This window comes from Pangasianodon hypophthalmus, chromosome 18, assembly GCF_027358585.1.
Source record: "Pangasianodon hypophthalmus isolate fPanHyp1 chromosome 18, fPanHyp1.pri, whole genome shotgun sequence".
NCBI classification, from domain to species: Eukaryota; Metazoa; Chordata; class Actinopteri; order Siluriformes; family Pangasiidae; genus Pangasianodon; species Pangasianodon hypophthalmus.
Window position 1 is genome coordinate 18427844 of NC_069727.1, and position 12787 is coordinate 18440630.

A 12787-nucleotide genomic window follows, 5' to 3' on the forward strand; every position below is an offset into this window, starting at 1 on the left:
TGACCACGATGTCATGCCTGATGCTCTACAGTGGTGGAGTGCAGAGAGAGGACTCCATATGCACAGGTCATTAGGAGGAGAGCTGGCCTCAATCTTTCAGCTAGTCTCAGAGGAAGTGCACTGTTCCAATCCCCAATGGACACCAGCTAAACTTTCTCAGATGACACAGCTGCACTGTGTCATCAGCAAACTACTAATGAGCTGACATGAATTATTATAGTGATTCATTCATCACAGGGATAAATGTGTGATTTGAAACTTTCTGACCGAGTTTATAGAGGATCCTACATAACTTCTAGTTGTTGTAGGTAAAAAAAAAAAAAAAGAAAAGAAAAAGGGAAACAGTTTCTGATTATAAGAGCTCAAATGAACACCTACACCATAGGGGAAACGTGTGTGTGTGTGTGTGTGTGTGTGTGTGGCAGTCTAGGAAATTTTGAAATTTTCTACTATATATAATTCTGAAACTGAAATATCTTTCTCTTTTGCAGAATGAGGCCCAACCTACCTTATACATTTATAACCTAAACTTCTAAAGGAAAAACACTGACACATTTACATGGTTATAATTTTACAATGGGAAAGGAGTTATCACTCTGATTATTAGCATCATCCATCCAGGTAAAAGTGTCTTGCAGCATTTAAACATCGTCTCTTCACGTCATCAAGTAGAGATGTCAAAGTAGAGTATTTGAAAAAACAAATAAATAAATTAATTTTTAAAAAAAAATCTGGTCCAAACCCATTTGTCATTATTTGCTGATTTCCAGCCATATTTTAATAGAGCAGCTGCTTAGACAAACTGATTTGTAAAAAGAAGAAGAAGAAGAGCAGCTTCCCAATAACATGCCCGTCTTTTAGGTTGTGATTCTATGTAAGGTCATAATTTTAATTTTTTACACTGACTTTACACTGAACGCATGATGTGCTTTTGAAGAGATGTCATATCATTAATGCTGGACCAGCCAAAACTAAAACAAGAAGAATATGACCAAACATAGGTAAAAGATATTCAAGACAACTTACTCCAATCCCCAACTTTATCCAGATAAGGCAAGCTTGCCACACTCTGTTGATCTTTTGTACAAGGCTTGTAGTACGGACGTCAATACACATGAATTCTGCACTGCCTACGATATGGCAGTTGTAAATATGAAAAAAAGTCTGAGATACATTTTCAGGGTTCATTTCCATGAGTTTATACAGGACATGGTAGATGTGGTCCAGCAAGTTGCTTCTGAATGAGTGAGGAAGACTAGAAGTTATTACAACTAAACCATGCAACACATGTTGGTTATCTTTCACCGATAGCCTGCTTTCCAAAATGGTAATAAATCCAGTCATGTCGACGACTTCTGTGAGCTTGCTTGCATTTACAATCTTAGTAAAACCACTGTAGAGGAAAATTGAAGTTGGATTTAAAAAAATGAATGAATAGATAGATAAATAAATAAAGTGGTCCCCCTGTGCTGTCTTTAAAATGGATGCCTGAAATTTACAGTTTTCCATTAACTGATGCCTAACAGCTTTTCCCCCCTGCTTGCATCCTGGCCTTGGCGGATTGCTTCCATGTCTGTGGCTACTCTCTGTGGGCTGCAGCAGTTCATTTCCGCCACCTTCCCAACTTAAATGTGTTGGTCCCTTTTTTGTCTGGGCCTTTTAACCTTATCGCACTTTGCTCTGAAATGCAAAAGCACTGGTATAAACATGGTTATTGCTGTTATGCTTTATCGTTAATGGAGACACCAACACAGTATCAAAAGAATCATTTTGGTGATAGGATAGTCTGACACCATATAAAGAATCAAGGCGGACGCGATATTAATAATTACCCCCTAAATGTCTCAATGCTCCAAATATGAATCGGTTGATACTGTCCCCAGTTTCTGGAAGCTGTAGACCAAACACTTCCTGCTTCGTATTTCTACTGAAGAAATGTCTCGTCTTTTATTTGATAAATAAGGAATAAAATACAACAGGGCATGATTGTTTTCCAATAACAGCACACCTGAAGTGTTTAATTCCTCTTGTACCCCAGCAATGTCTAACGATTACAATTTTTAGTAATTAAAGAACGACACATCAGACTTTTTACCTTACATTTAATGTTGCGTTCATTAGTTCCTGTTATCTCTTACGTTAACAGCTATACGCAATCACTTTTTGTCTCTCTTAAAGTATAAACAAAAAAATTCTGCAGCTTGTCATTGTATCAAGAAACCAGAAAGCGCAAGTCATCAGTTACAAAGCACTGACACTCCAGCCTCATTTCATAAACTTTACATAAACGTCTCCTTTCAGGAATCTTCACCATATCAACGATTATATGTTTTTCTTGTTAAATATTAAACCTTTTTTAAAATTATTATTATTATTATTATTATTACCCTTTCATTATTACATCATGTGGAGCCATACTAGTCCCTGTGAATGAGTTATTACTATAAAAATGATAACATATTAGAATTCACGAATGTAAATCCATAATTTTAATTATAGCCAGCACTATTAGCTGAGCTGCTGTTATAGAAAAGTAATAACACCTTCTGACCAATTGAAAATTAAACAGCTAGTAAAATCCATCTTTGGAAAACAAACCTTTTTTGTGTTCTTATTTAATTTATTTTTGTGCGTGTTGTGATAGGGATTAGTTCTCCGCTGGTGGGACCACATTGCTCTTGGTCGCTCATGGTTGTAGACCCCTGAAGAATTCTATTAACCCTGGTTATGTCAGACTTAATAACATGCCACACTGCTAAACAGGACTGGATTGATTCTGTGTGATGGGGGATGGGTGGCCATGTATAATAAATCCAAGCATAATTCACTTTTAAATAGAAAGCTAAAATGGAACAAATAGAGAGAGGGGTGATGGAAATCAAGTCTTTATCTCTGTGACCAACTGCAGTGCGAACCTAAGAAAATAAATAAGGGAATGATCAGGTGTCGAGAGGTAGTGCTTTTGTAAGGGTGGCCACTGATTATCTCGGAAATGGAGAGCTTTTTTTTTTTGTTAGTGAGGCTGCAAATGTGATGTGAGGAGCCAGGCCTCGGCCATGTTTGCCGTTCAGTAAGAGCCAGTGAGCAGATGCCAAGCAGCAGGGACAGACAGGAAAGTCGTGTGATAGCTACAGTGAAATCAATTCAGTCACCTTGAACTTTTGATGATGAAGAAGAAAAAGAAGAAGCAAGCAGTACCTACATCCTCCCAAATGCTGACAAGAATAAAAAGATCTCAGGCAATTACTGAATAAAAAAACACTATCGTGCTACATAACCACACAGAGAATGAACTTCACTTTATAAATTAATCACTTTTAACATAAACCTTATTGTGTGTTACATCTGCTAAAATGTATTACAAATGCACTAAGTTTTATATTCTATGAAAGGAAAAAAAACAAGCGATGCTATCATCCATGGCTCTAATTTATTTTTCTCTTCCTGAGCTGTTGTTTTAAGGCACACAGGCATGTTGTCATGAATGGAGATGTGCTTTAGGAGGATGCAGCCAATGAGGCTTACTGTAGGAAAGTAATCTGAGCATAGCCTCAGCCCTCTGGCTGCGTATCCATCTCATCTCCCCAAAAGTCTGTTCGTCTGTGTCATGCCTAATGGAGACTCTCATCCCTTCTGCCCAAATTAAATGAACTGTGCCTTTGCAAAGTACCAAACTGTTGTAGCGGCTCCTACCATGTTCAAAATCAGCCCTGCATTCCTGAAGCGGCCCTGTGAGGTTAAATAGACACGTGCCTGTTAACAGACACATTATAAGTAACTCAAGCTGGTACATGCAAGGCTGCCTTTTTGCCCCCACCCATGTTTAAAAGGTAGCTGGTGAAACAACTGACATGATGTCATGAGCATGAGCAAACAGTGGCATGAACTGCCACTCCTTGGTGTTCCTTATAGTATCATCTAGTGTCATCATCATTACCATTACTGCCAATAACATTATCATTTCCTCTTACTAACAAACAATCCTACATGGATGAATTCCTAAAATTATTTTTTGATGATGAATGGTTTTCAGTACACTTTTCTTATTTTTCTGGTGTACAATATTTTGCATTTTTTGAACACTTGCAACATTTATATCAATGAAATTAGCTTCAAAATTCTGAAAGGTTAATTCCCAAACTGTCGCAGTGGAACCAAAATTGGGCCAGCATCAGTGCAGTTGCTGGACCAGCTCAGTGTGCATACAGCTAAGCCAAACTTTAATGAAAAGTGTGCAAACAAATGAAAGCATGTCAGTCTTGAGTGGTACAATAGTGTGAAAAGCACAGTAGTGCTCGCTAGACTGGACACTCGGCCTTCTTTCAGTGAAAGGAAAATGAGCAGGATCTGGGGTGGTCTTAAACTCAATGCTCCAGTCTCTGTGGTCCAGCACACTAATTGGATCCAACAAATGAATTCCTCCAAACCGAAGGAGAAACACTAGTGGTTTATTGGCTCATAAAGATCCATCTTTTTTGATTAAGAGAACGGCGTATGTAAAGGCACGGGAGAATACTCAGAATCTCAATGCGGAGAGTAACCAAGGCTTCTAGACATTTGCTTTAACACAGTGTTTAGAAGAAGAACCAAAAAGGCCGCTTTTGAATGTGATCAATGCAGCCGTGAGGACCAATGTGGCTTTGAAATTGATTTTAGGCATCAATCAAGAAAAAAACTCAAGTCCCACTATACAAGATAAAGAAATGTCTTGATCAATATAGACCTTATTTTCTGTTTTGTTTAGGGCCTGTATCCTATGTATTTCACCAGTCTATATCCAAATCTAAATATAAACCTGGTTTAAAAAAAAAAAAAAAAAAAAAGTATATGCCCTAAAACGGATATTTTTTGGACACATAAGCCAAAGGCATTAGTCCAATGGATGCTACTCTTATCTAGTAACCAGTTTGGATGGATGCTAGTCATTGTTTTGAGGTTGGTGGAGGGTCTTACCGGAGGTAGTCCCGCCGGCAGAGGATGAGGTTGGCCTTGGTATACAGCGTGGAGCCCACCTCGCCAAGGCGGCAGTCACAGCATGCACACTTTAGGCAGTCCTCGTGCCAGTATTTGTCCAGGGCCTTCAGCAGGTAGCGGTCCTTGATCTTCCGGTTGCAGCCGGCACAGCCCTTTGGCTTGGTGTCCGGCTGGACGGAAAGCATTTGTATACCTGCCAAGGAGAATAAGATCAGACCACAGAATTTGAGAACACAATAATTACTGATACAACAGTGGCTCACACAAACAATAAAATGGACAGTGAGACTTTTTTAATCCATGACTAACAAAGATCCAAAAAAGAGCTAGCCAGACTATTCCTTATAACTTGATGAAATTTGGTATGCAAACACTAATCCAACAACAAAAAAAAATCTAACAGCTGCACAGTTCTTCCCATCACTTGCTTGCCTTTCTCCTTTCTCTCTCATTCTTTCTTCTCTCTCTCTCTCCATAGGAGGGGCCAGGAAAAGCTTTGCCCCCAGTGCAGCCATTGTGTAACCCCCATTTAGGCTGTGAAAGGGCTTTGTTGGGTAGAGAGGCTACAATGCAGGCTCATGCAGACGGCCTGTAATTAGTATTCTCCTTCCATACAGCCAAGAGTGAGCTCTACCCGGCGCCTGCACTCCTGGTTCCCCTTTTGTCCTGTCCTAATAGTTTTTGTCCTCCATTAGAAGCGTGCCTGATTCGTGCCTGTTGTGTTGACACCAGGACGATCTGCCTCACCCCCCTTGCGCTCACCTCGTATATCTTGCTAACTTAAGAGTAAACATGCATGGAGAAAGACGAGATGTCTGGGTGTTAGAAACTTTAAATTAGGAGGGAGCCTTTTTTGTTTGACGCCCCTATTTTCTGGGCAGAAAGTGTTCATGTGATTTGTACAAAGCAACAGTTGTTAATGTTGCGATTAAGATTTCTGTAGTGCATTGCACAAATATACAACAATAAAAATCTACCAATAGATAGACTGCCCTAGAATACTAGAGCAAACCCCACTGGCCTTGGTGGACAAGGTACTGCAAAGTGCGGAAGGTTTGAGGTTAAGAGCGTGCAAGTGTTCTGAAGGACACCAACTTATTAACGCAGGCTATTTGTCATTTGTCATTTTAATGCAAACAAAACCGTGGCAGAGGCAGATAACGGTGAAGCGCTTAAAGATAGAAAATAGTGCAAAACTAAAGAAAGGAAGCAGTGGATGAACTGCCATACTGTTTGTGCTAATGGACGCACCCTACTTTGCTGCTCTGCATTTAAACTGTTGACCTTTTAATCTGGCCGGATGGGACGGCGTGAGGCGCGCGCGCGCGCGCTGATGATCACCTCCGTCCCCGGTCAGAGGCGCTCATCCGCACCGCTTCACACCACAGTCATTACCAAGAAAAGCAAAGTTTAGAGTTTTGACTCCACTCCGTCCACCAGAGGGTCCGCAGCCCAGCTGCATCGAATGCATGTCACCCTTTTCCACACTCTTCCTCCAGCTCGAAGCGCTGTGTTCATCTGCTGAACGGAATCAGCACGTGAGAGTTACCGTAAAGCGGTGACCCAAAGCTTCGTTTTGCACGCAGAAAATGTAAAACATGTCGCATAGGAGTGATATTTATTACAGAATCCGCACAGCACAGGGTTGCCACTGCTCCTGGAATGAAATACTAGCGTGGGACCGTCTGCTTTGGTCAGGGCGCGAGCGCGGAGCAGCAGCGCGAGCCGGTGGTGCTGACATTTCACCCGCTTATCAGTTTAATTACTGTTGCCATGGCAGCCAAGCGCTCGGAAAAGGCCAATAACACTGGCTGTTATTACAGGGAGCCCAATTTTCGAGGCACGAGCACCAAACGGAAGCGCAGTTAAACTCGGAGACCGTTAAAACCCACTCCGCATCACGGCACACCGCCGCTAGAATAAACCACTAAAGGCATAAATTATAACACTGACGGGTTTTTAAGGCAAAAAAAGATTAAAAGGCTATCTAAAACCCCGTTTTGTGCCTCGGTGTAAACTACAGGTTTTCTCCCAACCCGAATATCGTTGTGGTTTTGCGCAGATTCGAGCAGGTCACGCGCATAAGCTTCTCCCGTGAAAAAAAAAAAAACAATGCACACGCTGAGACCTTACCGAAACTTTTCTCCCTTTTCTGCATTTGTGGACCCGCTCCGGCGCCTGAACACACCACCACCATGCGACGAGAGGGCTTCCCTTCTCCGTGAAGTGAGCAGCTGGATGGGGGGCGGCTCGCTTTTGTTACAGCTAACAATCCTGTTTCGCCTCGCGAGAAAAAAAAAGGAAACGCGAAAACGGCAAACAAAGGCACACGCAGGGGGTTGAAAAGGGGCTCGAGCTCAGCGCCGTCCGTCAGAGCTCGCCTATGAAATGAAAGCCACTAAGAGCAGCAGCAGCAGCAGCAGCCGTGGCGGAGGCGAGAGAACATAATGACAGTGGACGACAAAGGCGTACTCTCTTCACTTCACCCCTCCGCGTGCCGTCATCCCTACATCGTATGGCGCGGATCGGGGTGCGCGCGCAGGAGCTGCTACATAACACTGAACAGCTCGCGCTTCCTAATGAATTTATTTCTGCAAAAGGACAGCTTGCTTTAATTTTTTTTTTACAAATTTTGACAATTGTGCAAGGAAGAAAAAAAAAAAAAGATACACAAACCACTTAAAAAGACAACCCCCCAAAAAGGAAGAAAGGAAACTGGAATTTAAACTCACCAAAGCTCTGTTTGCAATCTACAGTCAGTCCAGTGTTGCAGTGTTTATACATGTGAGTTCTGATTACAGGCAACACGGAACACCACGCTTACACTCATGCGGCTCAAAACACAGTTAATGAAGCCATGCGTGTAGCACGTGCATGTTTATCTCATCAGCACTTTAAACGTGTCTTCACTGCGCGAACACAAAAACAGAAGCAGAGTGTAAACCTGGTTCGGTTCGGGTCGGTTCGGTTCGGGTCGGGTCGGAACTACTCGACAGCACGGCACTCACCTTCTTGTCCAACTTCTGCAGAAGAGTGAACTTGAGTAGCTGCACAGGCTACACTGGTACACACTCCCACTCTGTATTCCTCGAAGCAAGAAAATAAAAAAGTTCACGAAAGCGAGCTCGAGCTGCAGATCACGATTATCTTCCGCTCGGAAATAACGAGGTCCGCGTGGATCGCGCGCGCACACGAAAAAGCTACAGGTGTTTTCGCCTGAGTGATCACGGATTAAGCATCGCGGGAAGCGCGGAACAACTTGCTCAGCAGCGAATGAGACTCGAAGAACAGCGAATCCTGGTTTTATGATCTCGCGAAGCCAATCCCTCACCGGTAAGACAACTAGACGACGAGGAAAGCAGGTCGTTAGCTTAATAAGAGACAGCCGGAGTGACGGCGCGCGCTCCCTAGAGAAACTTTGCGCTCTCTTCACTGACTGACGCGCGTGCACGCGGGCTCTGCTCTGGAGACTCGTAACTGCTACAGTTCCTCTTCCTATGCTGCGTGCAAGCAATTTACATGCTGTAGGGTGATTTTTTTTTTCTTTCCACATGCACTAAAGATCATATTGCAATCATTAGCTGCTGTCCGAGCAGGAACGTCCAGGAACCTGTGGAGTCATGACACACTTGTTTTCCTATTATTTCAGTACAAATATAATTATTAGGAGCCATCCTATAGGCAGTGGTTATCAGTCCCAATCAGGGAGACATCCACGTTGCACACCTTTTGTGATGTTCAGCTGTAACACACTTTAAACCTGTGGAACCTGGGGTACTGAAACTGTCAAACACTGGTCTAAGATGTAACCATTACACCATGCACTCTCAGAAATAACGGTACCAAAGTGTACTTTCCTTGTCGCTGAGGTAGGTACACCATTTGTACATTTAGTATGTATCTGTTACTTGAGAAGGCGCCTGTAGTGTAGCTTTAATTATCATTTAGAGTAAAGCTTTAATGATACATCAGTGGTCCTTCAGGTCCCATTATGTCTGTTAAATTATTTTTAAATGTACACTGTATTCACATTCCCAGGTGAACGATTCATACTGAAGGTAGAAACGACGTACTGTTAATGGTGCATTCAGCAGCAAGGGAAAGTTCAGTACCTTTATTTCTGAGAGTCTGGGGGGTACAGCAGAGAAAAGCTGGCGGTATATTTAACAAAGTGTTTTAGTGTAACTGAACAAACATTTCCGAGTCTCAATGCATCAGAGAGGAAGAATTTATCGGTAACCACGCATGCCTTAATCTAACCACTTAGACCAGACGAAAGCATTTCAACTCCACCCACACTGGCCTTAGAGGTCAGAGTGTGAGTGCGTACAGTGTGTATAGGCAGTTTGCATAATAGCATTGCAGCAAATGATTGGGTTGGTATCTTTCTTCTCATTTCTCAGTTGTAGCATACACTACTGCAGTAATTACTGCTTTTTTCACGAGTGGAGTGTCTGTGTTGTCGTGTACAGACCCATATCTCTCCTCTGATCCCTTGAGCAAAGTAACTCTACTTATTCCTCACCCATTGGTTACACCTGCACACACTAATTAGCGCCTATTGATGCCCAGGTTGCCAAGGAGAATGATGCATAAGGCCTCCTGTTCCCTCCCTTCATAGTGTACACACACACACACACACACACACACAATTAGCTTTTTTGCTGTTGACAATGGGCTAAAACTTTTCTCAGCCTCAGTGTGAAATCCCTCAATAAGAGAGCAGGGAGAAATTCGAAAAGAAAAGAAGTGGGAGAGATGGTGTCAGACTTGGTGTATTCGATTGTTAGCATTGCGGCCTCTTGCCAATCACTGTGCCTAAAATGCAGCAGTAATGAGATGGGTCATAAAAATGCTCCTCGCCACCATTATGACTGATGAGATGCATTAAAGCTGACAGGGTATATGACCTGCCAGTAATTAGGTTTTTGTCATGGATTGAATTATTTCAGAGCGGCGCTATCTGCGTAATCATGCCATTTGTGTGTAAAGGGGAAAGAGAGAGGGGGAATGGGAAAGGAAGTGTGTGTGTGTGTGTGTGTGTGTGTGTGGGGGGGGGGGGGGGGGTCCTCTAACCTCTTCATCCTTTTTTTTAAACCCCCGCCTCCACTTTATATAGCGTGTTATCACGTCAATTACTCACCAAAGATATCTGAATTATTGGGAGTGATGAGCTAGAGAGAGTTCCATGCAGAGGAAGAGTGCACTCTGTGAGTGAAACAATCCAGCCCGTCTGCCCAGGGTGAAGTGACAGGATTATACAATGTAACCCTTATCAATCATTATCACACCATTTATCAATCATTATTGCAATAACACAGAAGGCTTCAACATACATTTGAGATTTCCAACAAATCACTGGTCTATTTTATCATGTGTTGTATAAACTCATCCTGATAAATCTCAATGATCCAGATTTCTGGGTTTCGATGAATCGCAGCATCCACACATACGGGTGCGGCAGTCCCTTCTTTTGATTTTCAATATGATATGAAAAAGGTCATATTTTGGGAACTTTAAACTGTTCCAATACTGAGATTCTCACAGGAAGCAAACCAACTCCCTACAAGTTTCTATTGCCAAGTTCTGCAAAATGTCAGAGGTGTGCTGTAAGTCAGTTCGCACCCCATGCACATGCTGAGGATCTGTGTTGTGCCTATACATCACACGCGCTCAGAGCACAAAATGCACCAGTGGATTGTAAACTAAGTCAAATCAACTGCAATACCGATCCATTCAATCCTCCTCCGATATCAACACTCTGTTTTTTCTGTACGTCCCTAATCCACATTATCCAACAAATATAAATAACTTTAGTCAAAATAATACACTAGTTAATTCAGCAATGATTACAATTTCTAATCGTCACACCTAGGATAATTGTATAATAGTATAAATGACAATATTCAGCATATAACGATATAATAACGATGGAGCATTGGTTCATATTCGTACTTGCAACGAATGCTGAGCTTCTCTCTCTCTCTCTCTCTCTCCCTCTCTCTCTCTCTCTCTCCAAACACACTGATTACACAGCCGGTAGGAGGATGTTATCACTCCATCCAAACACTCACTCTATCCACTCGACAACACTCCATGCAAAAGGACGCAAAGTGTGAGGATCCCTGCTGAAACCACGAAAACTCGGAGCTTAACGAGCGCGGTGTAAATCTTTTTCGGAAGAGCAAACAGAGGCATTTCCGGAGCAAGCAGAGATGTTTCAGAGCATAAGCCTCGTTTCAGTGCCATGCATTTTCACGGAATCCCCTCATTCTTAAAGCTCGAGCAGCAGCCAACACTAGACGCAGTTGCGCACTTGCAATATTTTGCGAATTTAAAATAAAAATGACACACGTAGCATTCTGATATCTTTGAACACACCCCTTTTGCTTCCAGAGATACATATACAGACACATGCACACATGATACACAGACACACAGTGACCATTACTACTCGTGCGTTCGCGCGCTCATAAGAAAGCGTACCGTACCGAGGGAAAGTTGCCGCGTGCGTGTGACGAGCTCGTGCGCTTCGGATCAAACTCCTTCCCCCGGCTCTGTGTCTGGATCACTCTCGATCTCAAAGCCCCCCTTCGTCCTCCTCCATGCGAGAAAAGGCTCGTATCTTCCGTTGGCAGCAAGGCAAGACCGACCTGAGCGCGCTTCCTTTCTCTCCCTTCTTTCTTCCCTCGCTCCCTCCCCTCCTCTCCTATTTAAGCACCTCCAGCAGGTCCCCAGTTAGCAGCGCTCTCCGGCTCATCCAAGGAGCTGACAAGCCCGGTTAGGGAGAGGCAGCGCATGTTGCTCTAATGGACCTCATTAAGCTCTACTTACAGATGTTCTCTTAACATAATTGATCTGCAGCGAGTTGAGAGGACGGCGGCCTATTCCCCAGCCCCCAATTATGGCCCGGTAATTAGATCCCCAACCTCCAGCTCTCCGTATTCACCCTTCTAACATTCCGAAATATCAAAGTATCTCTTTCTCTCAAAGCAAACCCTCCTGCCTCCCCCCCTCATCATCACCGCTACCACCACCACCACCACCACCACCACCTCCTCCTCCTCCTCACCTCCGTGTATCCTCCTCCTCCCACTGCCTCCCCTCCCAAAGACTCCATTCCTCTGACAGTATTGACAGTCAGATCTGCTAACCTTTGTAGTGAAGCCAAACTTAGTAGTGCACTCACTCCAATTGACAGAGCTTAGTCTTCTTTTTCTCCCTGTCTCCCTCCATCTCTCGTTTTTCTCCCACTCTCTTTCTCTTTCACGTTCTCTCTTCTCCCCTCTGAAAAACCTTGGGAAAGCGTGAAGGGTGATGCGTGAGATGTAGGCCTACAGAAAAGGCAGAAAGGGATAAAAGGAGGCCAAAAAGAAGTAGAGAGAAAGAGAGAGAGAGTTTTACTTTTGATTAAAGGTGGTAATGATAACTTCTGTCAGGGGAGGGTCTTTTTTTGTAATGTCATTTCATCTTTTAATGATTCCTCTGATGGCAACTTTGAGGGTGGATGCAAAAAGAGAGGCGGGTGGTGTGAACGGTGTGAAGTGATGGCGGAGCGTTTAAAATGCCAATCAGAGCCTCTCGCATTACCCGTCTAATTAGGAGCATGCTAAAACCTGGAGCACTTAAGGGAATTGCAATGTTACACTTTTTTCACTTAAAAGGCGAGACAGCTTCGTCACATAGAAGCATTGCAGATGCACTTGATGCCAATCATAACTACGCAGGTTTTTTTTTCCTGGAGCACAGGTTTGTGCGCAACTTTTGCATTTCAAATCTGACATACACACACACACACACACACACACACACA

General features: G+C 43.1%; 1 protein-coding gene across 4 annotated transcripts in view; it reads right to left on the minus strand.

Annotated features, from left to right (window-relative positions):
• lmo3 (LIM domain only 3) overlaps positions 1–11916 on the minus strand; it is a 43344-nt gene extending 31428 nt beyond the window's left edge. Inside the window, exons 1-2 of one of the 4 annotated variants that reach the window (XM_026923805.3) lie at positions 7707–7899; positions 4954–5167 (exon numbers count right to left, since the gene is read on the minus strand). In XM_026923805.3, coding sequence (XP_026779606.1) covers positions 4954–5167; positions 7707–7758 — 266 coding nt within the window. In that variant the 5' untranslated portion in view covers positions 7759–7899. Of the gene's footprint in view, positions 1–4953; positions 5168–7107; positions 7538–7706; positions 7900–7982; positions 8395–11465 lie in introns of those variants that run through there. The other 3 variants (XM_026923807.3, XM_026923806.3, XM_026923804.3) reach the window with 3 other exon arrangements.
• Positions 11917–12787: the final 871 nt, after the last annotated feature.